The 27,468-nt window shown below is 41.6% G+C and overlaps 1 protein-coding gene across 1 annotated transcript in view; it reads right to left on the bottom strand.

Moving 5' to 3' along the window:
• Nucleotides 1-17,888: 17,888 nt before the first annotated feature.
• Nucleotides 17,889-27,468, bottom strand: part of LOC147888701 (putative aldehyde oxidase 2) — a 30,069-nt gene continuing 20,489 nt past the window's right edge. The window contains exons 7-10 of the mRNA XM_087392546.1: nucleotides 26,585-26,680; nucleotides 26,412-26,510; nucleotides 24,124-24,313; nucleotides 17,889-18,465 (exon numbers count right to left, since the gene is read on the bottom strand). Of these exons, the coding sequence (XP_087248672.1) occupies nucleotides 18,251-18,465; nucleotides 24,124-24,313; nucleotides 26,412-26,510; nucleotides 26,585-26,680 (600 nt within the window). The 3' untranslated portion in view covers nucleotides 17,889-18,250. The remainder of the gene's footprint in view (nucleotides 18,466-24,123; nucleotides 24,314-26,411; nucleotides 26,511-26,584; nucleotides 26,681-27,468) is intronic.

Genomic DNA, 27,468 nt, shown 5'->3' with positions numbered 1-27,468 from the left:
AATATGTCTCTCATCTTTATGTCCTGCCATTCCACAGGATGAACAAGCTTGTCATACCTCCATCTCACTCTGGACAAAGTGTTGAAGTGTTTGGCCATCAGAGTCACCCTGTGAGCATGGGCTGCTACCAGCATTGCATCTTCAAAATATTTTTCCAAGTAATCCTCTGCCATTTCCTGTAAGGAAAGAATGGCAGTCCTGTTCCACCTAAACCCAAGGTGCCAACTATCACATATGTCTTTCACCAGTCTTTGAAAAGGTGCCTTGGGGATTGCAAAGCCTATAGCTTTTTGTTGCTTCTTGATCTCCCTTAGCACACTTGCACCATGTTTCAATCTCTTGGCCTTTTGTTGGAGCAGGCTCATTGGCTTACCCTTCCTGCCATGTGCACCTCTTCCCTTTGGAGGCACACTAAATTTCTTGGTACCTGCCCCAGCTGTTGTTGCTGCAAGCCCTGGCCCTTTGTCAGCTTTCCTTGCAGTTGACTTGGTTCTTGCCATCACTCTAACAAACTGCATACAAAGCAATGGAAAGAGATTACAGCCATGGAGAACATGGTATGACACAAAAAGACAATGACATGGGTGGATGAAGCAACATTGACAATTTTGCAATAAAATGCGATATGGACAGTTTGAAATTCCTAACAGCTTGAAATCGCGTTTTCCTGCAAATACCTGAAGTGACATGCTGGTGCATTCCTACAGTGATTTCTCTCTCTTTACAACTAAATACAATATGAATTGAGTCTATGCAAGGAGATAGTTCAATATTTGCAACAAAACGTGATTTTGGCTGTTTGAAATTCCTAAAGCCTTCTCCTCGCATTTTCCTACAAATTCATGAGGCAGCATGCTGGAATATGCCATCATCATTTCAAGGTGTTTGCATGTCCATGCAGGATGGATTGAGTCTATGGAAGGCAAGAAGTGTGCACAGACTGAAGGAAAAACCCATAAGTACACTTTTACCCTCACATGCAATTATCACACTTGAAGATCTGCATTCCTACAGTGATTTCTCTGTCTTTACAACTAAATAAAATATGGATTGAGTCTATGCAAGGAGAGTACAGCCATGACACAAAACCACAATGATAGGGGTGGATGAAGCAACAGTTCAGTATTTGCAACAAAACGCGATTTCGGTTGTTTGAAATTCCTAAAGCCTTCTCCTCGCATTTTCCTGCAAATTCATGAGGCAGCATGCTGGAACATGCCTTCAGTCATTTCAATGTGTTTGCATGTCCATGTAGGATGGATTGTTTCTATGGAAGGCAAGAAGAGCCTCCAAGTGAGAGGGACCAGCAAGCAGCAAGCCCTACTACATCTTTGACCCTTCGTCTAGGTAAGCTCGAAATACTGACCTAAAAGCTATCTGTGGGTGTGCTGTGCTGCTGATGAGTACCCTGTGCTGGGGATGAACCTGTGCTACTGGTCAGGATGCTGATGTTGCAGAGTAGGGAGGTAGTTGAGACTGGAGGGCCGAGACAAGATAGATTAAACAGGAGGGAAAAGATTAGTGCAAAATACAAGCAAGGCAGCTACTAAATGCCACACGTGTGGAATGGAGTCGTTTTTCACACGTGTGGATGGGACCCAGATCTCTTGGAGTTTGAAACTTGGCACATGTGAAAAATACACTTTTTGCCTTGGAACTTGTGCCATTCATGATTTCATAATCGGTTCCATAACCACTCTTCCCTCCCCTGCCTCCCAATCTTTCATCCCTGCCAGCACCCTCCCATCATCCTTTTCCTTCCCTCTCGGTAACTTCCTACCCACCACACTCCATGCAAGAAGAGTCTAGCCATGGACAACTTAGAAAGACACAAAACCAGAATAACAGGGGTGGATGAAGCAACAGTTCAATATTTGCAACAAAATGCGATTTTGGCTGTTTGAAATTCCTAAAGCCTTCTCCTCGCATTTTCCTACAAATTCATGAGGCAGCATGCTGGAATATGCCTTCATCATTTCAAGGTGTTTGCATGTCCATGCAGGATGGATTGAGTCTATGAAAGGCAAGAAGTGTGCACAGACTGAAGGAAAAACCCATAAGTACACTTTTACCCTCACATGCAATTATCACACTTGAAGATCTGCATTCCTACAGTGATTTCTCTGTCTTTACAACTAAATAAAATATGGATTGAGTCTATGCAAGGAGAGTACAGCCATGACACAAAACCACAATGATAGGGGTGGATGAAGCAACAGTTCAGTATTTGCAACAAAACGCGATTTCGGTTGTTTGAAATTCCTAAAGCCTTTTCTTTTCCTGCAAATTCATGAGGCAACATGCTGGAACATGCCTTCAGTCATTTCAATGTGTTTGCATGTCCATGTAGGATGGATTGTTTCTATGGAAGGCAAGAAGATTGCAGAGACTGAGGGAAGAACCCATAAATACTGACCTAAAAGCTATCTGTGGGTGTGTTGTGCTACTGATGAGTACCCTGTGCTGGGGATGAACCTGTGCTACTGGTCAGGATGCTGATGTTGCAGAGTAGGGAGGTAGCTGAGACTGGAGGGCCGAGACAGGATAGATTAAACAGGAGGGAAAAGATTAGTGCAAAATACAAGCAAGGCAGCTACTAAATCCCACACGTGTGGAATGGAGTCGTTTTTCACACGTGTGGATGGGACCCAGATCTCTTGGAGTTTGAAACTTGGCACATGTGAAAAAGACACTTTTTGCCTTGGAACTTGTGCCATTCATGATTTCATAATCGGTTCCATAACCACTCTTCCCTCCCCTGCCTCCCAATCTTTCATCCCTGCCAGCACCCTCCCATCATCCTTTTCCTTCCCTCTCGGATCCCTTCCTACCCACCACACTCCATGCAAGAAGAGTCTAGCCATGGACAACTTAGAAAGACACAAAACCAGAATAACAGGGGTGGATGAAGCAACAGTTCAATATTTGCAACAAAATGCGATTTTGGCTGTTTGAAATTCCTAAAGCCTTCTCCTCGCATTTTCCTGCAAATTCATGAGGCAGCATGCTGGAACATGCCTTCAGTCATTTCAATGTGTTTGCAAGTTCATGCAGGATGGATTGAGTCTATGAAAGGCAAGAAAAGTGCACAGACTGAAGGAGGAACTTATAGATAAAGTTTTATCCTTAAATGCAATTGTCACACATTAAGATCTGCAAACATTGCTAAATCTATAGAGATGATCAATCTCTCACTCAACCAGCCCAATTCAAAAGTCTTCCTACTTGTGGTTGCAGTGGAAAACCTTAGGAATGCCTATAATCTTTATCCTAATATCCAAGGTACATCACATCCTACAGCCATGTGTGTTATACTATTAAACAAGAGGATCAGGATATAAAGAGTCCTACATACCTGGAAGCTATATGTGGGTGTGCTGTGCTGCTGATGAGTACCCTGTGCTAGGGATGAACCTGTGCTGCTGGTCAGGGTGCTATGGTGCAGAGTACGGAGGTAGGGAGGCAAGAGAGCTGAGACGGGAGGGCCGACACAGGAGAGATTAAACAGGAGGGAAAAGATTAGTGCAAAATACAAACAAGGCAGCTGCTAAATCCCACACGTGTGGAATGGAGTCATTTTTTCACACGTGTGGGTGGGACCCAGATCTCTTGGAGTTTGAAACTTGGCACATGTGAAAGGGACACTTTTGCCTTGGAACTTGTGCCATTCATGATTTCATAATCAGTTCCACAACCACTCTTCCCTCCCCTGCCTCCCAATCTTTCATCCCTGCCAGCACCCTCCCATCATCCTTTTCCTTCCCTCTCTGATCCCTTCCTACCCAACACACTCCATCCAAACTGTAACCTGCTTGAAGACTACTACCACTGCCAGATCTCCAGGTTACCAAGGCTGTAGTTCAAGTTTGGGAAAGAGCAGGAGATTCACCAGTGCAACTCCAATAGCATGGAAAAGGAAAAGAAAGGTCAAAATTCTAGATTCTTTTCAATGTTTTTTTACATATATTTCTTCCATCCATAGAATTCTTGATGTCCAAATATCTTCACTCAGCTCCACCCTTCTTGTTACATATTCAATTTATACTGTCCAAGCATCTGGTAGATCACCCTAGAATTTTATTGGAGATGGATATGAATAGAACCTAGAAGTTTGCAACAAAATGCGAGGAGAGTGCTTTATCCATCTCTAGATAGCCCATATCGCATTTTGCTGCAAATTCCTGTTCTCGACACATTCCTCATGAAAAGCTTCACTCAGCTCCAGCCTTTCTCTTGAATATCAACTCATACTGTCTAGGAATCTATGAGATGATCCTAGCATTTGATTTGACATGGATATCAACAGAACTAGAAAATTTGCAACAAAATGCGAGGAGAGTGCATGACATTTTCCAAATGGTCCTACATCGCGTTTTCCTGCAAATTCCTGTGTCTCTTTTGGTTCTCACTTCTTCCTCATTGTTTTGCTATCTTTGGCCCTGTGGAATTCTTCCTTGATGATGAGAAATGTTTTTGCTTTGGAACAGTTGACTCTCAGGACCCTCCTTTCAAGAGGAAGCTGGACTTTTCTGCTGCTATAATAAGACCACAACAATCACCAGGTGAGTCATGAGAGCTCATGAAGGGAATTATTTGGTGATATCCTATGCATTCCCTAATTACATATGTCAGCATATAGAATTCAATGTATATAAATTTTGGAACAGGAAAAAGGAAGAGACTGGAGCAGAATGATGAGTCTTCCATCTCAAAACAAAAGGAACCAGAAGAGGACAAATCTCCAGATTTGCTCCTATTTGAGTTTCTTCACAAATGCAAGGCTCAGAGGAACTTCCACATATACCACAGTATTTTCAACATGGAGTTCACTATGAGCTCTGTACTGGAGCATCACAAAGATTTTCTTTCAAACCATTGGGATACTTTCAAACAACTGACAGAGGCAGGAAGAATTGTGGAAGGTGAAAAGGTTTTTGTGCATATAAATCATATTGTCTCCATTGACAGGCTGAGGTACCATGTGAATAGAAGATTTGATAGCCTGCCTGATCAATATAAATTCAACTATAACTTGCACACCAGAAAGTGTAGAGTGCTTGAGGAAACCATGGCATTCCTTATGTACATTGTCTTCAGTCAGGACTCTCTGAATGAACAAGGGCAGGAGGCTGAAGAAGAAGACACATCTGAAGCAAAGGAAAAAGAGGATGTTCCTTTCGTAATAGAAATTGTAGAGCAAGAAGAAGATATCAACCTCCAGGATGAGGGGTTGCAAGTGGCTGCTCTTGACCTTGTTTAACTGAGGACAAAAACTCTTAGGGCAGCACAGCTAGTTGAAGATTTTGATGTTCAGAGTAGCAACTATGCAGTGCCCATGCTTCCAGGTGTCTTGATTGGTGGAAAAGATTATGTTTTCCTCCATGATATAGAGTGTATGTTCAATTTGAGGGAGGACTATGCCATTTCCCTTATTGCCCAGGCTTCAAGGCTTGACAAGGAGGTTGGCATAGAGGATGACCATTCACTACTGGCTTTGGAAACAACTTTTGATCCTGCAGAGGCCCTTACTATTTGTTTCAAAGAGGCTAAAAAGTTCCAAGAGCCAGGTGAAGCTGCCTTCCAGCTCACACAGGAAGCTATGAATCTCTCAACACTATACACGGAAAAGCTTAAAGAAGAGGCTGGACTGGAGGAGAGAGGAATAAATCTTTGGAAAGATGAACTACTTGTTGCTGATGAAAATGAGAAGGTACGATCTTGTTACTTCAAATCAAATACTTTGTCTTCTGCTTAAATGTTTTGTAGGTTGTGTATTGTCTCACTCCAATCTTTTGATATGTGGCAGCTACAAATTGAGGATGACACATTCCTCCAGAGAACAAGTGGAAGTAGGCCGGCTGGGTTTGGCAAACTATCAAGCCTAGCTCATTATATTCATGATCTAGGCAGTGCTAAGATCTTGATTTACCATAGGCAGTTGAGCAACAATGGAGAAGCCATTGTTTACTTCTTAAAATGTTTGTCCAGGGTTTTAGATGGACATGATCTTTCATGGCAAAAGGAAAAGATCATTTTGATAGAGAGGTTGTCTGCCATAGATATATTTGGGGATTATGTGAATAAGCAGGCCTCTAGGGCCTCTTACTTTTTGTCTTACACTTCTTATGCATTAGCATGTGGTGTTAAGGAGCCCAAATGTCTAGAGGGCTATGGAAAACACAAGCTCATAAGGTTTCGAGAGCCACCCATGATTGCATCAGGTGACACAATCCAAGAAGAAGAACACATGGAGACAGCTGAAGAAAAGGATACCCCTCCCAAACAAGCAACAGAGGCAAGCATTGATAAATAGACGGTTAACATCAAGCCAAGAAGGAAGAAAATCAAGATCAAAAAGAGAGTTCCGATCGGCAAGCCCTCGGAGAAATAGGATTTAGTCATCAAATATAGCACAAACATTATATTGAAGTTGAACTAATTTGTACAAAGTCTTTGATGTCTGGTATGATCTTGTATAAATGAACAATAAGTTGAAGATGAACTGATTTGTACAAAGTCCTTGGGATAGATAGAGCGGTGTCATTAAATATTAAACAAACAATATATTGAAATTGTGAACAAATTGTATTACATTTAGATCACATGTTTCACAAAAGAAATATTGTTGATGGAGTCTCAAATCATATAGGCATAACACCAAGAGTCACTTGTTCCACACAAAAAAATTCTATTGATTAAGTTTAAAAACATGTGGACATAACACCAATAAGTTACAAACTGCTATTCATGTTTACTTGTCCATTTATGGTTTCTAAATATCTTCGATTCCCTCCATTGTCTATGTCTCTTTGCCGCCATTGAATTGTCCAGAGTTTGTCTTCGTCTTTGCTTTTGGGCTAGAAGAAAAGCAAGCTTGACTTTGGAGCTAGCAACTTTTCTTTTAGCATGCAGCCTCTGTAGTATGCCTCGGTAAAACCATTGGAAGAACTCCTTCAGACTATTTGCCTTTTGACTCCCTCCATAGTGTTGTGTGTGTCTGGAAAATGCATAACGTGCCATGTAGTGAGACTTCTCCATGCCTTGGGTAGACCAAATTGCTGGGCATCCATACTTTTTGACAAAATAGGGAAGGTGGTTGTAGATGATATGCTGTAAGGCATAAGAATGCATAGTAAGTAATTAAAAAAAAGAGGATCACACTTAAGTAAAAGAAGAAGACAGAACCTTACCATGTAGTGAGTTATATTGCAGGCTGTCCATGCGTCTTTCATTGACTTCCCAAAATGTTAATTGCCTCTTCAAAGTTCTTGTAATCACTCTTTGTCCATGTTACTTTGTCACAGAACATGAAGAGTTGATCAAGAGACCTCCACACCTCTGCCTTCACATTTTGTGCTTCCCCATCTGCCTCATGATCTTTCACGGCATTATGGACTTGCTTCCACAATCCTTATGGATTTGTACAAAGTCTTTGATGTCTGGTATGATCTTGTATAAATGAACAATAAGTTGAAGATGAACTGTTCTACCTTTGAAACTGTTCTACCTTGCCTTACTTGCTTACTGTGTTTGGGTCGAGACAAGAATCTTCTTGCCTTAACACCACCAATAGAGGGCTTGATTGGTACCTCCTTGCCATTGGTAGACTTTTTAAAATCTTTTGTGATTTGAACATATCCTCCATGCAGACCTATATCGGATAACACTTTTTCCAATGCTTGAAGAGCATCCTTCGGGACGGAGTTTCCAAGCAAATCAAATATACAAAAATACCAATTTCTCAATGATTCGACATAGACCATGCAATGTGCAGATGTGAACATTACATAGTGGAATGTCCAAAATGGCCTTGAAGTCAATGTCAACTTTATCTCTATTAGGTGCTCTCTTCCACCATTTGGAATCCATTACTTGAGCTGATTCTTTGCAATAAAGACAAGGAGACTTTGAGTTGCTTCCAAGCACGGTTCTATTCTTTCTTGCTCTTGTCAACTCTTTTATACTCTTTGAATGCTCCTCAATTTCATTCTGCAACTGCTGCTCCAATTTTGCACGAATGGCTATCTCCTGCATCCTGGCCCCCTTTTCTTGTAGGTACATCATTTTATACGTTTCTGCAAATGCAGACTGTGCTGAAATATAACCAAGAAGTCCATTTTGTCCATCGCCGGCAAACCTCAGTAATGTGGTGGGATTGACAAATGGAGGTGTAGAGTTTTTTACTTGACATTTTGGATATATGCTTCCATCGCACCATAAGTCAATATGTTGAAGCCCTTCACTTCTCATATTTTCCCGCTGTTGAGCATTCAGCACCGTATCCTTTCGTCTTTTTTGTGTTGGAGCATATTGTTCTTCCAAGTCGATGTGAAGATGGTGTAATCACTTCTTCTGAGATAGTGACTCACTAGTATCGGCCATTTTTTGTGCTTCTGAGGTTGCGAAGTTTGCTTGTCAATCTCATAGTCGTTTTGTAACATGAATCGTGGAAGTGTGGTGGTATCCATGTAAATATTTTGAAAACGTGCAATCACCAAGTTCAGTGATGGATTCTTTATGAAAGGCCTGCACACGTCGGCAAAAGAGATGTGGAATCTTCAGGAAACAAAAAAAAAACTAAGGAGATATTTAATGCAAAATCGTGTTAGTTAGACAAAAGATTATCTTATTCCTTTCTGAACTGACAGTTCTGTAGTCCTTACTGACAGTTCTGAGCCACGTTTCCATATTTTACTATTTTTGAGGTCTTTTAGGAGAGAAATAAATCAAAAAATAGTGAATTTCTTACAGGGCCCCAAAATGAGCTCCCTTTTTCCCTAATGATAGACCTGCTAATGGCCATAGCAATCGAGCAAGAATAAAGGGCAGCACATGAAGCACAACTTGTCACTGTTCAACTCCATTTGCAAGTAGTCGCTTAGTGGGGATAGCAACAACCCCCTCCATCATCAACATACTGCACAACGTAGGCAAGGAAATCCTATGGGCAGTTTTATGATCAAATAAGTGCATGAAAATATGTTTGGGCAGGTTGCTTCTAGGAGCTCTTTGATTTAATCTATGAAGGATAAAGCATGGAGCCTTAGTGAAAGTTTTGGCAGAGCGGACTATTGGCCATTCCAACAAACAGCATCCCTAGCCATATTCAAACTTGAGCATGACAACATGATGCTCCTACAGTTTCCATACACATGGTAAGGCAGTTCCCAATAAATGAAGTACAATAGTATTCACTTTTACTAATGTAAGCATAGAAACCAAAATCAAGTATTGGTGTCTATTTCTAGAATCCTCACCCTAAGTGTCCAATGCAAAGTTAGTAGAGGCTGGTTGATCTATTCTCTCACACTCAAGACACGCATGCAACTCCAGCATAAAAGGTCAGCATAATGGAGGACAAAGGGAAGGGAAGTGGGACATTTAAGTGCAGAGGGGTGGAACTGTAATGAGACTCTCACATCAGATCTGGACAATTTCTGTAAAGATTTACACAGACAGAGACGTTTGAGAGGGGACTTCTCATACTTTCATGTATACACATGGGAATCACCTTTGCCAAATGACATGCAACATAATGGACCTCTCAAATGAAGTGGGGGCATGGCTGTTCTTTTTTGCTCTCACCTATGGGGGATTGTCAAGGTGTTGAAGTGTGATAACAATGCATGGTTTCATTGTTAAAGCCCGCAGTTGACACCTTCAAATTTGTTGAATAGTGCAGCTTGCTATTTCCTACTAGAAACATTGGAATATGCAATATTCTATGTTTGAAATGAAGGCTTCAATCTTACCTTACCCACTTCCCTTGAAGTATTATTTTCCCAGCAACATGGTAAAGTACACTCCTAGTATCTGTTGCTCTATTTCCATATAGCCACCCAACCATAGGCACCTCCTCATTTTCTATATCTACATCTCCCAATGGAGGCTATTTATAGGCTAGTAGGCCATCCAAAACTAGAGAACTTTAGCCTACCAATCTAGATACAATGGCCTGCTACTACTGCTATCCACCATCTTCCAATCTCAGCATGTATGTTGGGCTCTTATCTATGGTTCTGATGCTGCCACAAGCTTTCAAGCCATAAACCAAATTTGAAGACACACTATCTAGTTGCATCTTGGTAAAACAGTTTAGTATTTCTTTACAAAGTCCATGCTCAACATATCCTCCAATTATTGCAGTCCATGAGACTACATTGTGAGCATAACCCTGTCAAATACATTGCTTGATTTCACAAGGAATCCAAATATGGCATACACATCAACCAAGGTACTGCCACAAGCTTTTAATATGGATTGGATGCTACCACAAGCTTTCAAGATGCAAATATATGTGATAGTAGACGTAGGTATGCCCTCCAATTGCGTCCATTTGAAATAGTTCAGTGCTTCCTTGCCAAGCCTATGAGCAGCATACCCTCCCACTAGTATGGTCTAGGAGACTATATCTTGAACTTGAAGCTTGTGAGATAGTTCTAGTGCTTTTCCAAGCAAGTCACATTTGTCATACATGTCAACCAAGGTGCTTCTAAGAAAAGTATGTTTTCAGATAATTGTCTGGTAATTTCAGCGTGTATTTGTGACCTTTTTTGCTACTTTGAGCCTAGCACAAACCTTCAAAGAGCCTTCAAAAGGGTCACAAATATGTAGATGCTAAATAAAGATAAATACGCGAGTTTCTTCTACTCAAGACATTTAGTGCTTCATTAGCAAGCCGATGTTCAGCATATCCTGCCAATCTCCTTGCTTTGCACATCCTCCCACACATCCCACCCATCTTGACAAGTGTAGTTCCCAAAGCCATGTGTTGGAGACATCCATTCCAAGTAATCCTCATTGGGTCAATTGACAGTTCCAACATAAATTGCAATATGCTTTGCTATGTGGCCATATGAAATGTTTGCTTCCAGCTTGCTTATGCAGTCCTGGAGACCAACATAAATTGCCATATGCTTTGCTGTGTGACCATATGCCATGTTTGTTGTTAGCTTGCATGTGAGCTTTTGTGTGGTACAATACCACATCATTGTTGCTGTTTGTTGCAATCGTACACTTCTAACATGGAACATTGAATTCTTGGTAAATAGCTATACAACATTGGCTATCAATGATTTTAGAATGGTTGAATCATCTTGTCTAGAACCAATACCATCCAAGATCCATTTGCTTTGCATGTGAACGTTCTTGTCTAGAACCAATATCATCCAAGATCCGTTCTGGAACAGGGGAACGCTATTCCAAAGGTTGAGCAACAACTTCCACCCAGACAGGGCATCTGTGTTTGATCAAAGCCTGATAATCTCTGGTAGGCGACTAGGGCAACACGTGAACCATCTACTGCCCATAGAAGAGAGGAGAGTGCTCCAATAAAATCTGTCTATGTTCTTCATCTGCCATGATCACTTCAAAAAAGCCTCTTGCTGCATAATGAACTTTTTTGACATAGCAACCACCCAGGGTTCTAGTCAACCAGTTACAACATCTACAGCAGTAGGCATACGTCCTTGAAAAAAGATAATAATGGCATGCTTGGCATATTCCTTAACAGGGTCAAAAATATCATCCACCTCCACCATGATGCCCATGGTGGGAACTGGATCCTTCCAACTCTGAGTGTCTTCAAAACCCTCATGCATCACCTCATAGACAAGTTGAGCCATGAAGAGGGTCATCCTAACCCATAACCTGCTTTTGTTTTTTGTGTTGCACTGATCTATCTTTCTGAAAAGCTTTTTCATAAGGACAAACCGCCATTTGAAGGTGAGAGGAAGTTTGAAAATACGGAAAGAGCTTACAGTATGGAAGCTATACAATGCAAAAGGACAAAAACTGTATAGTAACATTCTCATCCTGTACGGATTTTTGCATGCGTGTACAGAGTGCTTGAATGCAAGTATAGAGTCCCTGCCTGTAAGTAAGGAATCCTTGTGTGGATAGCAAAACACAAACAGAATAGAGAGACTATGCAGGGAATGTATGGGAGGGCCCACGTGAAGCAAAGCAAAAGTACGGAAGATCCATACAAACTGTATGGCAAAAAACAACAGGTGATGGAGTTGTACGACTGATGACAGACAGCAAAACACAAACAAAACGGAAGGGCTGCACTGAGAATGTACGGAGGGACAACTTGACATAAGCAAACGTATGGATGATCCATACAAACTGTACGGCCAAAAAAAAGTGCAGGAGACTCGTCTGTACGATTGATGAACAAGAGGTTGTACGGCTTGTAGGAGGGAAGTATGGCCTACGTGAAGAACCAAGGAGGCTAGATCACCACACCCTCTCTCTCACGACGACCAACACTCACCACACACACGCCTCACACACACTTTTTTTAGTGAAATCTTTTATTTTTGTGTGGGAAACCCACCAATAATTACAAAGGAAAAATTTACAAGTAAAGCCTCAGAGCATAAGTCATGAGGCAACCAAGTAAAAAGTTATAAGATCAAACTGGAGGAGGATCAAACACAACATCCTCCAGTTTCAGATTGTTGCTTTGTAAAAATTGATGCAGTGAAGAAACTGCACCGTCAATAAAAACCACCTATTTTTTGCCCTTGTGATTCTTCTTAATCTAAGCGGGGAGCCTGAATTTTTGAATCACAGGGTCCAAAACCTGTTGCAACATAGGATGAAAAGGCTCCAGAGAAAAAGAAACATATGCATCCTGAACAGAAAGAGACTCTGGCATAGTCTTCACAGGCATAAGAACTAGATCAATATCTGTACTTTTTGAAGGAGCATTTGACGAAAGAGCTACATCAGATATGTCATGACTCATCATGTCAGCTTCAGTCGGGGTATCAACCAGAGAGAGCATGTGCAACATCCTATAAGATCCCCTCTGCAAGGGGCACATCCATATCCTAAGGAGAAGGAGGCTAATGGTGCTCACGAAGGACGCAATCCTAAGCTTCTTTAGCAAGAGAAAGATTGGCCTGTGATTTATCTACCTTAATCCACTAGTGCTTCAGAGCAGTAGAAGAAGGCTTCTCCAATGAAGCCATAGCAGAACCCGAAGGAAAAGGAATAGTAACCTTGACAGCTGAAGAAGGAGCAGGAGGAGTGGTCCTAGATGCAAAAGGACAATTACATGCAAAATGACCAACCTGGCGGTACCGATAACATGCTGTAGGAAAAGAGGCAAAATGCAACCTGATGCGCATCGGATGAGAAAACCCAAATCAAGATCCAAAGTAGAGGGCACAGGCTGCATCATATCCTATAAAATACAAAGTCGAACATCTCGGGTAGCCTACAAAAACTCCTATCTCGAAACATAAAGAGGCCTCCCTAAAAGCGATGCAAGAGTAGGAAGATGCTGAAGAAGAGGCACGGGCAACACTTTGAGGGTAATCCAAATCGGACAGTGAGTCAGAAGAGAGGTTGACAGATCAAAAAGCGGATCCCAAGGCATCACATAAGCGAAAAAACCAACCCCATGAATACTAGCACAAGTAACAAGGCTCTCCACCACATCAAACGAAGAGCAGTGGGCATAATAAAAACATTTTCCCAAAAAGACAAAAGAGGAGATGCAATCCTGACCAACTGTAACTTCAACCCAACGACGAAGTTGAGCTGTAGATAAAACCCTACCCATAAAATGGAGACAGAACCCAAACTTCTGAGCCTGTCGAAGACCGAAAACCGGAAGGACAAGAAGCAGAACACAACTGACGAAGAAGGCCCAGCTGGAGTGAAGGACCATCCGTAACATCGAGCTTCGCAGATTTGACAAAATGCGAGGGAACCAAACTACCGCGCTTCCTCCGAATAAAGACACATGCAAGAGGAGGAGAGGCAGAAGGAGGAATTGATGCAGAGAACACAAAAGATCCATGAAGGACAAATTGATGTAATGGGATCATACCAAGGTCTATGGTTGTGAGTGATCATGTGAGTGAGTGTGTGAACACGCGTGTGTGTGTGTAGGTGTGCTTGACTTAGGTGTGACTGATGATGTGTCAGTCAGTAGGTGTGATTGAGGGAATATAAGAGTGTGGTGTGTGATTGAGAGATTCTAGGAGACATTGGTAGGCTTCCTGATTGAGATGATTGTGGATCTAGATTCCACCTACTCATTGCCAGTTGCCTATATGTACTCCATTCTATGAATGAATCAATTGCTCATTGCCTTCATACTCGGGCCATTGTCTCTACCTCTTGTCTACCTCCATCATGCTTCCATGCTTGCACCAACATGTGGTATCAGAGCCTTTCCACCCTCCTTGAGCCTCCACCCACATCCTAGTGCCACCTCCTCATCATCTTCTTCAACCTTCTTCCATGTCTATCCCATTTTCCTCAATTCTGCCCAAATCTTGCAACATCGATTTCTCCACATCCGACCGTTAACTTTCAAAATCCTTCCGACTCCAGCTTTCACACACTAAGGCACACCTTTCCAGTGTTGGGATCAACAAAATTATACTCTGAGCCACCGTGCCGCCCTATTCTTTGATCACTGAAATTCCTCAAATTTTCGCCTCTATAGTCACAATTTCGACCTACCCTATTAGCTGCACTTGGACAACACTTAGGTCTAGCTACTGCCAAAATTTAAGCTCAATGTTACCATAGACGAGGGAGATATCACTATTTCTTTGGCCAACTTTCCTGATGTAATGTCAGATTACTGTGCACACTATTTCACCCATCCTTTGTGTTGCTAGTAGGCCTCAGTAAGGGCTTTCATTTCCACTCAAAAGCCCCTTGGGTGCTGCTCAGGATAGGTCAAATTTGATCCTCCAATCTCTATTTGCTCGATTTGGGGATTTCTCTCAAATCTCCTTCATGGCTGAAGCATTGCAAGTGGTTAGATGCTCAAAAGTTTCAATATTTTAATGGTTTTTCTTGGCATTGATGGGTGTTGGTCATACGAGTAGATGGATGAAGTATTTAATGCTCCAAAGTTAGTCTATCACTATGCAAATCATGTTTTTCAAGACATATGCTTGGATGAAAGGTTATATTGGTCACAAGAATGCATCATTCATGATGTTTCAGACTGGTTCAGTGATGTATGCAACCCCTTTGCTTTTCTATGTGGATGATATGCTCTATGCACACTACAAAAGTTTGATGTTAATTATGTATGGTTTATGTTTCATACACTATGCTATGCAGCATTGAAGCATATGATGGATACTCTTCATAAGTTCTCTACCTTGGCTTTGCCTAAAATGCATGTAATGGTGAAAGGTTATATGCTTCACTTGAGTAGTGATTTGATGAGCATAGATCTGAAGATCAAGGAAGACATTATGTGCCTCAATGGTGATATACTAGCTAGTGATTCTTTTATGAAGAAGAAGGATGCAAGCAAGATCAAAGGGCAAAGGAGTTAACTACAAGAAGGGCTACACCAAGAACCTCTCCAATGACAATGTACCTCACACTATGATAGCTTGGAAGAGAAGGAGGAAAATAACAAGATATGCCATCAAAGGAGAAAATTTCCCGACATCTTCAATTAGAATTTTTTTGTGTGGTCAATAAGGGTTCTCTGCCTTGGGATGTCCCCCTCAAATGATTATTAGTCTTATGTTTTACCTTGTTAGACCTATGGAAACTTCCCATGCATAGTCATTGTCCAATCTTCCAAATTGTAAACCAAGAGACCAAAGTCAGAGTGAGATCATGTTGAGGTGAGAATGCCCAAATGAGTCTACTGCTGATGCAACTAGAGTGAGTACCAGGTTGTGGATCATGTGTGTTGTCACTAAAGGTGGGCAAGCCATGAGGTTTCCCATGGACTACTACAAGGGTTGAGGTCATCAATTTATGGAGGGAATGAAGGACAAATTGATGTAATGGATCATACCAAGGTGTATGGTTGTGAGTGATCATGTGAATGACAGTACGAGTTGTACAACCCCAGGCTGTACGAACAGGTTAGGAAAAAGCAATTGGATGGTGAAGGTAAGTACAAAAGATACGACTAAAGCAACCTATGTGAACAGAGCAGAAAAGAACAGAGGTACAGACGCGAGGATATCAAGCTGTACTAACAGTAGGAAGAAGAGCAAAGGTACGATTGAGAACAAAGGTACAGACGAAAGAGAGAGGGAGAAGCAACAAAAACCTCCATCTCCACTCTCACACACACATACTTTATTTTTTTGTGAAATCTTTGATCGATTATATTATATGAGTAGCAATCTCAAAATAAGATGCTACGATTATATCAAATGAAAATTTTAGTATATGCCAAAAAGACCTCATGATCTATGCAATGAGTCTACAAGCAATCAAAGAAAGATTGCTGCAAAGAACACCTGAAAAAGACAAACAGAGAGAGTAAAATCACCAAAGACTTTACAATTCCTATATGTCCATAAAGTCCATAGTGCCCAATAGCAAACCCAAACGAAGAAACGATAAAACTCCGGTTTGGATGGATGAAATCCAAATAGCCAAAAGAACTTCCCAAACGGAACAGATAGGAATCTCGCTCGCAGGCGCTGTCAAAGCAAATCAAAAAACTCATGAGCACGTACAATGTAAAAACAAGTGAGAAACAGTCTCCGAAGAAGTATAACATATGTAACAAAGTACATGAGCAATGTGTTGATGAGCTAATAGCTGTCCAGATGAAAACACTCCCAAAAAAACTCGCCAAAAGAAAACATGTTACTGAAGCGGTACTTATAGGCCCAAAGTTACTATAATCTTTTCCTCCACTACTTGACTGGGCGATGCATTCGCCAAACAAAATCACCGAAACCCAAGGTTGAGGCAAAAGGATTTTACACAATGCAAGTACAATAATCTGAGATAGTCTCAAAGGACGAGAAGAGGACCCTGAAGAAGTCAAAGTCCAATCTTTCAACCGGTCCTAGAGTTCCAAAGGAGGAATCGGAATAAAGGACGAAAGGATAGAAATAATTTGTCGCCACAAAGGACGATAATGAGAGCCCAATCCATATGTAGTGGCTACTAGAGAAAAGGGAAGCACAGTACCAACATCATCTATAACATTAACAACCGAGGTGATGTCTTTAAACGAGACAAAGTAGGAACGTCGAGGTTCCTGTAAAGCCAAGGGACACTGAAAGACTTTCGACCAGTGAATGCTTTCAGCTCTCAAAGAATTCCCAAGTAAAGATTACCATCCATTCCATTCCAGAGGAAAAAGAACATGCTTCCAATCAAGAAGCAAGCGGAAGACAAAAGGGCATCTAGGCAAAGTGCCATCAATGCAACCAAATAAGAAATCCCAATGATCAAGTTGCCAATGACCAAACGCAAAAATACTGATATGAGTGACCTCACACACACATAAAAAACCCTACACACCTCACACACACACACACACTCTCTCTCTCTCACACTTAACACTTCTTTTTTTTTTGTGAAACCACTGAAATTATAATAAGAAAAACTTTTTACAATGACAATAGCCTAGAAAACAGACTATTCTGAAAAATCAAAAGCAGTGGGAATCTCTCTCTCACACACACACACTTTTTCAATGAAAGCCATGATTGTTTATATTACAAGAAAAGCCACATCAAAGCGAGGAGCTAAAAATTACATCAGCTGAAATCTCTGTATATGCTAAATATACATCGTGATCGATGTAGCGAGTCTACAAGCAATCAAAAAAAGATTGCTACAGAGAACGCTTGAAGAAAGCAAATAAAGAAAATGCTGGATCACCAAAGACTTTAAGTTTCCTGTTTATTCACAAAGTCCAAAGTGCCCAATAACGAACCCAAACAAAGAAAAGATCAAACTCCTGAGTGCATGGATGAAAACCAAAGAGCCAAAAGAATTTCCCAAAAGCAAGAGTTGGGAATCTCCCTCTCTCTCTCTCTCTCACACACACACACACACACAAGCATGCGCTTCCAGCATGCAAACAGAGGCACATCCACATGCACTGCACGAGCACATAGAGAGAGAGAGAGAGAGAGAGAGTCTCATTACAATAAAGTGCATACAATTCAAATTCCACTGCATTTAAAACAGCTCATATTCTGATCTGCTCGAAATGTCCTTCAGAATCAGTAAAATGGGCTTTGCTTATTTACAGATGTTTTCCTCTGTGTCTGAATCAAAGTGTTGAGGGGTACTACCATGTTGCTGCAGTGATGCATAAAATCTAGTACTCCCGTGCACAGCCTGTGCAACACAGAGTTGTGTTGCTGACACGAAGAACCAATTCGTAACATAGGGGCTGCTTCGGGCACAATCCAAGTATGACATGCGACATACATGACCAATATTTTCGAATAGAGTAGATTGAAACCCTTTTAACGAACAATGATACTCAAGCATTGGTTAACTGGTACTTCAGATACTGTTCTACACTGTCCAGGCCACAGAGATTCTTCACCTTCTCCATTGTGGCTGGTGTATCTAGCCTCAAGTACCTCCCTGTAGCGCATCTCTCACCAGTAAAAGGATCTTCCCATGTTGCTTCTATTGCACGTTTTATGGCAGAATGGACTGAACCAGCAAGGAGTAGAGGAGGTTCTCCAGAGGCTACAACATGAAGCAGAGTATTAGAACCAGTGTGCCACAACCTTAACAAAGACGACTAAGAACTTCCCAATTTAGTCCAAAAAAAAAAGTCCTTGAAAATTTACAAGAGGTATCTTATGATGAGCATGCAAAGCCTGTAAGAATTATTGCGAGGAACCTGAGAGTGGTGTAGCTGGCAGTTAATAGTTAGTTAATTGTGTTTGTAGTTAATTAGTTAGTCTATACCTCGCCCTGAGCATGCATTGGCCATCTTAGAACGTTGTGAGTATTTTGAGGTTCTCACCGACCTTCATGGAGCTCCTGCACCATAGACCACTTCTCCAGATACCTTGACGGGCATGGTGGTTCTTCAAAGCTTGGAAGAGCTATGGCAGTGGCAGACTATGGTGACTGGTCACCATGCTTTCAACAGTAATGTGTGTTGTATTTTCTTTAAAGACCATGTAGATGAGAGACAATGCTGAAGACCTTTTGTACATGAGCAACAACAGAGTATTAAGCATGAACTCAAATACTCTATATGTCTCATGCTCAACAACTGTTCTTTTGCATTTGCTTTTTATACATCAATGCTGATATCTGAGTGAGTATATCAACATTCGTGTCATGTATTGGTATAATTCTTGAGAAGTTTTGCTCCACAATTGGTATCAGGGTAAATTGGGTTCTACATCTGCTTGCCTTTGATTGTGTATGAGGCACACTATGGAATCTTCAACAGAGATTTTGGTAAAGAAAATTCAATGGCCATGAATACCCAAGATGGGCTTGTAGTACTCTCATGTCACATCACAGTACTTGTAGTACTCTCATGTCACATCACAGTAGAAGCCAAGTAAAATTACACACAAAGAAGAGGAAGCATACTTGACGGGTCAGTGCGGGGATCTCAAGAGTTTCTCCACAAGTTAAAGTATAACCTTTAAAGATCGGGAGAAGAAGCATCCTTGCTTCGCATGTGCTCCATTAATCTGAAAGACACCTGACTACCACATTCTTACAAAGACATTAACTTTCAGTCTCTGTAGAACATAGACGCATAGCACTGCCCGCTCCGCTTCCTCCCTTGCTAGGCTGTCCCCCCCTTCCTGCCTCTCTTCCCCTCCCATGCCCCTCTCTTCCCCACTCCTCCCTCTTCCAGCTCACCCCTCACTCTTGACATAGCCCTCTGGATACAAAGGTTGAGGAGACCACGCCCTCCGCCACAACGAGAGACAACTTGACAGACGCAAATCCGAGATGTCTTTGCAGCCCACCGGAGAGCCACCACGGTGTTGGGTTTCTTTCTCTGTTCAATAAGGCTTCCCCTTAGCCCCCATTTTGTTTCTTTTCGTGGCAAAGATTGGTGAATAATTTTCTTTGGGCAGACTTGGACAGCACATGAAACACTCGGGTTAAGGTAATAGGGAAGACAGTGGATCTTCACCAAGAAGAGGGAGGGTTGGGTATCATCGATCCAGAGATGTAGAGTAGAGCCATATTAGGGAAGCTTATTGTCAAGGGTCTAGCTCCAAGCTCTAACCTTGGAAGCTCTTGCTCTGGCAAGGGCTCATAAGAAACACTCCATACATAGAAGGACAGTGACAACAATCTCACAAATGGATCTTAAAGGCATCCTCTCTTACAAAGGGTTGCCATTAATGTGGAACTTCATGAGAATGTGCCAGCATCTCTCAGGTAGCCTCATCCAAGCCACCCCCTAGGGCAAAGATGAGTTCGAGAGACAGCCCCTAATTTGGCACCCAAACTTTCGAGACCAAGAGGCTCATATGCTTGGGCAACGTAGGCACATTAGGTGGGCACAGAGGGACAACCCGGTGGTGCAATCCCTAGGTGCATGGAGTCACCTTTCCAATAAGCCTAAGGAGAGGCTAAGCACACGGCAACTCTAGTGAAGGAAGGAAAGACCCCTGCTGCGCAAGGTATAGTGGGATCCAAGAGAGTGATTCTAGCCATCCAGGATAGGGAACTTGGAGCAAGTGTGGAGGTGATCTTCTTCTCCCACACGACCCACATTGGAAGACAGCTTCAACTGTCTTCAACTGGATGCATCGGCATGTGACATTGGCTAGAGTAATATGTGTGTCATCATGCATGAGGTCCTTGGTTAGTTTTGGACCCACCTTTGACTAGCCTCTACCCGAGGAACATCTATTTCTTCTAGTTGGTAGCTCATGGAGGGCTACTAATGGGACCATGGCTAGAGCAGATGAGAGTAATAGACTTGTCACTACTATGAGGTAGGGGACCTCATCGTTGCATTTGCATTGTTGGTAGTTCATGGAGGTGCTCTTCTTCTCCCACCACCGCCCACATCGGAACACCACATCAGCTAGATGCAACGGCATGGACTCCCTCACGGGAGTGACATTGGCTAGAGTGATAGGTGTGGCATCATGCATGAGGTCCTTACCAAGTTTTGGACCCACCTCTGGAAGGTCTATTTCTTCTAGTTGGTAGCTCATGGAGGGCTACTAATAGAACCATGGCTAGAGTAGATATATCAAGATGAAACCACGAACATTCCCAAACTCATCCTCTAAAATTACCACACATCGTGCAGTTTCAATCTCATGATAGTCACTCATAAGATTGAAAACCATAAACTCCATCATGCATGGAAGTGACTAGCTACTATGACATCCCCACTGACATCATCAGCGCCCAATAGTGGGTGTAAACCATAGTATCAACATATGCTCTCACACACACAAATCCACACACCCACACATACTTGAGCGTCCAAGGTCTTCGTACACAGTTTCTGTTAGCACTCTAGAGTGTTGGGTGTATGTGACCCTCAGAGATCTTTTGTAGAAAGCTGAAATATTCCTTGTGCTTCGATTTGCTCGTAGAGGTAGGTGATGTGGCAGCTCTCCACGCTTACAACAGCTCAATGTGCATATGATTGGGTGGTTTACGTACTGCATGGTGGTGCTGGGCGGGGACCAATCAAGGTTGCAACATGGGGCAGTGCAAGATTCAGTGGCGGTTCGCGGTTCTTCTACAAAGATCGATGGCGAGGTAGTTTTCCTTCTCTTTGCCGAAACTCTCTCGATGAGAGTTGTTAATATCTGGTATTCATCTATGTATGGAGCAGCTGCTCTTAGGGTCCTTAGAGAGTCTTTTGAGTCATCACGATTGATGTAACTGCCAACAAACTCGGTAGCGTTGAGGCAATCCAGTCTAGTCATGTGTCGTCTTCTTCATACGTTCAATATGACGTCTTTTGTGATATCAACAAAGTTGCAATTCTTTTTTGTGAGCTGATAATTCGAGGGAGGTGTTTTATAGTCGTGCAAAAATTTGGTTTCCTTGCAACTGCGTCAATTTATGGATGCATGCACTTGCACTAAAATCCTACAATTGGTATCAAAGCAAACGAGAGGGCTTGTGAGCATATCTGGTTGAGAGGGTCTGAGATGTGCCAAAATTGTTGGTTTCCAAATGGAATCCTGGAAGAAAGACAAAGCATATGCTTCAACTCTCAGATTCGACGGCAAGAACTATGATGCATGGCAGTTGCGGGCACGCGTCTATACCTCATGCAGAAAGGTTTGTGGGGCATCATCTCAAGCACAAACAAGAAACCAAAGGATAGTGAGTCAAACAAGCTCATTCTCTAGAAACAACACAAGGAAAAAGCAATCGGCATCTTAGGTAAGGCACTCGAGCCGGACTATTTTCATCATTTGGATGTCACCAAGAACAACTCGACCATCTTGGAGAATCTCTTCAGAACAAAAATAAAGCAGGGATTTTCAGTTTTCCAATGGGTGAAAGTAAGAGTATGTTGAATCGTTTGCAATCTATCCTGAAGCAATTGTTTGCTCTGGGATCTAAGGTGGATAATGAGGACGCGAAAACTATACTTGTCTCTGCTATCTCTCAAAGATTTCCTGATCTAGTGCAAATCCTGCGAGTCAGCTCAGACAAAATGGATTTTGTCGACATGGTTGCTCTTTTACTGAGCGAGGAGAGAAGGCTAAGTTTACAATCTCCAATTGGGGAGCCCGCATATATAGCGTCCAGCAACAAAGGACAGAAAAAGAAGGATTATAGGAAAGGGAAAGAGTCTATGGCATGTTCATAGTATGGGAAAGGAGGCCATGATGATCGTCACTGCTATAAGAAAGCATATGACCTGAAGTCCAAGAAGAAAAAGGTGTTAGCAGCCGAGGAAACTCCCCCAAGTGAAGATTTTGCAGGACTTACTTATTGCAGCCAACAAGGAACCAGTAGAGGACGGCTGGACCTTCTAGCTTCACCAAAAAGCTTTTATTTATGGGTTGTGCCCTGTGTGGGTAACCTAGTCGATACATTGTGCCCTGTATGGGTGATGTTTCGTCACTGTGCCCTGTGTGGGTGGTGACTTTTTTCTTTTTGTGTTCTGGTTCTGAGTTCTCTATGTTACCTCCTCAGCTCACAGGGGGGATTGTTGGGTGATGTGGCAGCTCTCCATGCTTATAACAGCTCAATGTGCATATGATTGGGTGCTTTATGTGTTGCATGGCGGTGCTGAGCATGGAACAATCAAGGTCACAGCATGGGGCGGTGCAAGATTCAGTGGCCGTTCACAGTTCTTCTACAAAGATCAATGGCGAGGCAGTTTTCCTTCTCTTTGTCGAAAGTTAATATCTAGTAGTATTCTATGTATGGAGCAGCTTCTCTTAGGGTCCTTAGAGAGTCTTTTGAGTCATCATGATTGATGCAACTGAACTCGGTAGAGTTGAGGCGATCCAATCTAGGTTTGTGTAGTCTTCTTCATACGTTCAATGTGGAGTATTTTGTCGTATCAACAATGTTGCAATTCTATTTCTGAGTTGATCATTCAAACATTGAGTTGGAATCCTCAGAAACAGGTAACATAGCAGCCAGCTTCCCCTCTCTCTTGGTCAAACATCCCATGGATTGCTGATCTATGTTGTTTTCTCAATTCTCTAAAATAGAAGACTCTTTTCTTTGGAAAAAACCTTCCCATCTACATATTAGAACTTCAGATTTGGTGTGCTTTTGCTCGTCATGTTTGTCTTCTTCATTATCTATAGGCATGGAGCTTTGGTGTGCTAGGGATTAGTCCCCCTAAATTTATGTCACTTAGTATGACTCTAAATTATGCCTTCATACCTATGCCACAATATGTCCAAGCATGATCATCCAGAGACGTTGGAGACAAAGAGTTTCATTAACAATCAGCAATGATTTATCAGGTCCCTTGGCAAAGCGACTCATAGAATTACTAAAACCTGTACACAACTTAGTGTATGCCAAAATGAGCCCAAAAGTAGTAAGGTAGGCAATGTCAATCCTAGTTCATCATAAACTGCAGCCTGAAATCCAGCATGAGTTTTCTCACTTAGACAAAATTACACAAAGAGAATAATGTGCTTGCATGAGTGTGTTCGTTTATGTGTATAATATTGACAAAGACACACCCACCACAAGCACACGCATACACATATACATACATAGATACATATGTATGTATATACACACACATACATATGTATCTATGCATACCATTTTCATATATTACATTTGTGTGCACACGTGGGTGTTGAGTGCATGTGTGTGCATGTGCATGTGCACCCATTGATGCATGTACTTTTGCCTACATGCATGGTTTTTTTAAAGAGAGGGGGACACACACTCACACACCTTTGGATGAAAGTATACGATTCTGATGAGCAACTCCATTCAAGATCTCCACTGAGAAATGTTGTGGTATATTATCTATTGCTGGAGGCTTGTATGTCCAAGTGCCATTCGTGATAACTTTTCCATCGCTATCCACTTCATGTTCCTCAGTCATGAAAAATCCAATTCCTTGCACAAAGGATCCTTCAATCTACACATAAATTTGTCATTAGTTAATCTACAAGTCTAGCAAACTTGGATGCCACATAAACCTTAAAAAATCCATGACTTGACTAGGAGAAGTGCTTTGTTGCAAACATAAGCCAATTAACGAGCCAAAATACCATTGCATAATTATCCCAAGGAAAGTGATTTTCAATGGAAAAAGAGGAAATTTATGATTTTTTTGGCTAGCCCCCTTCCTCATATACTATCTACTTAGTATATTGTCTATGTTGGTATATTGTGTAAATGCTCTACTTTAAGCAAACAAACTTTTTTTATTGCCCTTATTTAAGAACATGTTATCCATGCTTTTATTTGCTTAATTGTGATTGAGCATATTTACCTATCTCACTTTTCTAGACACTTTATACTATCGTAGATTGTAGATTGAAGGGATGCCATATTCCAATCGGGAATGAAGCTGCTTTATATTTATCAAGAGAAGTGGTGGCATTGGCTACAATCATGACAAGTTAGAAGTTACTTTTTTCAAGGTGCTCACTCCACAACTATTTTTAATCCGCAAAATTGAAGCTTGCAATCTACACTTGTAAATAACATTGATTTCATGAGTTGTTGCCGTTAACAATGCTACTGGAATATGTGATGTGCATTATTGTTCTACTATTGATTCATGGCTGTGGCTCTCTGTAGAAAACGGAGAGGGCAAATTTAGAGAAGGGGGACAGAATAGTAGCAGATAGGAGTCAGAGGAAGGGGAAAAGGGGGGGGGGGGGGGAGAGAGAGAGAGAGAGAGAGAGAGAGAGAGAGAGAGAGAGAGAGATTGCATCATCGTCATGTGTCAAAGACGAAGAAGTCTATCATGTTGTTAAAATTGTCCCTTTTAGCAAACTTGCTAACCCATAGAGAGCGTTTCTTGTTGTATATCTAGATGAGCATACCCAAAGTCATCCAAACAACACATAGTGATATGATGTATATAATTAATTACATAAAATATACTATATATAAATATATATGTAGCTAAGCATGTAGATATACATATAAACTATATGCACATAAATTAGCATTGTATTGGCAGTACGCACAAGGAAGGTGTGGTCTTGGTAGAAGAGGAGGGAGAGGAATACGAAGAATAGGCCAAGTAAAAGAAGGAGAAGGTGGTCATGGTTAGGTGGGAGCGGCGACGGTGAAAATGGGGAAAGTGGAGAAGATAGCGGTGATGGTGGAGAAGACAGAGGTGGAGATGGTAATGGTGGTGGTGGTAGTCATGTTAGTGAGAGTGAGAAGGTGGGGTAGTGATGACAAAGAAGGTGGCGATGATGGTGGTAGTGGTGATGGCCTAGAAGTTGGAAGTGGAGGTGAGGTGGAGAAGGTGATGAGGTGAATCTGGAAGCAAAAGTGGACAAGGAGGAGGACGATGAAGACGACAACAACTAGAAGATAAACACATGATGTATGATATGGCATAGTATATGTCAATAAATGAAGTTGGTGTATTGATATAGACATTGAAACATGAGCACAAGGTCTTGGATTCAAGTCCTCAAAGTGCAATAGACAAGGTGTGCAACTTTGCAAAAAAAGCATGGCTACTTGTAGCTGCCCTTTCCCTCCTACTCAGAATAGGCGGCCTAGAAATGCTCGCATTTTATCGGGAAAGGATAACCCTAAACAGTTACCCCATAAAGCAAAGCCGTCTCTAAAGGGCAGCTAGCTAGGCCACCCTACATATCGTCTTAAGGGATGGGTATAATACCATGATTCTTGTAGTAAAACCTACATCAGTCGAGGGCCATCCCGATTCCTCTTGCATGTGGTAGATGTATTTAAAGTATCTAGGTTTCTGAATAAAGCATCCCTCTCATCTGGAAAAATTGGCAGCGCATAGGTGTAATGATAGATAGGGCATCTGCTCAATGGAGCATCTTAATTTGGTAAAATATCTAGAAACTTCTGAAAGACTTTCCATATGTTTATTGCAAGCAATGTTGTAAGGCATATTATGAAATGCATTCCGAAATTCGGGTCATTAAACATCTATTCCTGCTGCAGAAGAACATTTGCACGGAGCCCGAATATAAAACACTGATTCAATGGATGATAAAGAAAAATAAGACAACCTGTCCAATGTCAACTGCAGGATTTAAGCTTTTTCCACAGTCATAAATAAGATCGGTTTGGATTAGCCTTGTTTCTCCTGTAAGAACATTGATTTCAACCTGCAGCAGAAATTCCACATTTATAAACTAATGCAGCATCTTGAATACCATTTTGATAATATCCGACCTTATACCTCACTTGCTGCTGCACCATAGTTAAGATATCTTTTCGTGCTTTCATCTGGAAACCAGTGAATCTGTGCTGACAAATCAATTTGATCGAACTTTGCCTGCAAAATCAAGAAATATAACATCAACAATTTCTTAGGTTCTGTATCAATGAGCTATAAATACAAATAAAAAACAGTGCAGTTTGAATCTGATGATAGTCACTCACAAAGTTGAAAAGCATTAAACTCTTTCACACATAGCAGGGACTAGCAAAACGACAAGATTCCCATCAGCATCATTAGTACCAATGATGTTTCACTTATAGCATTTCAGGAAGGGAAGATAATCCTATCTCGTTAACACATTCAATATCACAAGCCTTTGGCTAAGTGTTTGTGCTCTAAGCCTTTGATTAATCTGTTTCAAATTCTGACCATTTTTAGAAAAGCAATTGAGGATGAACCACTCAGGGAAGAGATATGAGAGACAGGTCAACAATCAATCATGGACATTGTCATTGGTCTGCAATTCGTCTTAGAAAAAACAAAGATATCCCATAGGATAAAGATGGACATACCTCACAAGTTTGGTCTTTCAAACTCCATATTATTTTCCTCGCCTAAACGCCAGACATTCATCTCGTTTTTATCAAAGCAAAGAACATGGAATATGGTTGCCATTGCTAGTTTTCTTATAGTGATACAAATTCATCCTAAAAGTTGCTCCTGTTTGATTTGAATTATAATTATACACCAACGAATGTGGGCAATAAGCAGGGGGATTGGGAGTGGCATCAAGACACCAGGATGTCCTATATATATAAGCTGACAGAGATTGGAGGGTGCAGCCAGAAGGTAGATGACAGTTTTGAGTGGTCAGGGGTCCACATCTAGGCAGAACCCTATCT

This window comes from Dipteris shenzhenensis, chromosome 21, assembly GCF_047967505.1.
Source record: "Dipteris shenzhenensis isolate YYH24624 ecotype China chromosome 21, Dip_SZ_1.0, whole genome shotgun sequence".
Lineage (NCBI taxonomy): Eukaryota > Viridiplantae > Streptophyta > Polypodiopsida > Gleicheniales > Dipteridaceae > Dipteris > Dipteris shenzhenensis.
The sequence above is the reverse complement of the archived record's forward strand: the minus strand, read 5'-3'. Positions and strand labels throughout refer to the sequence as shown.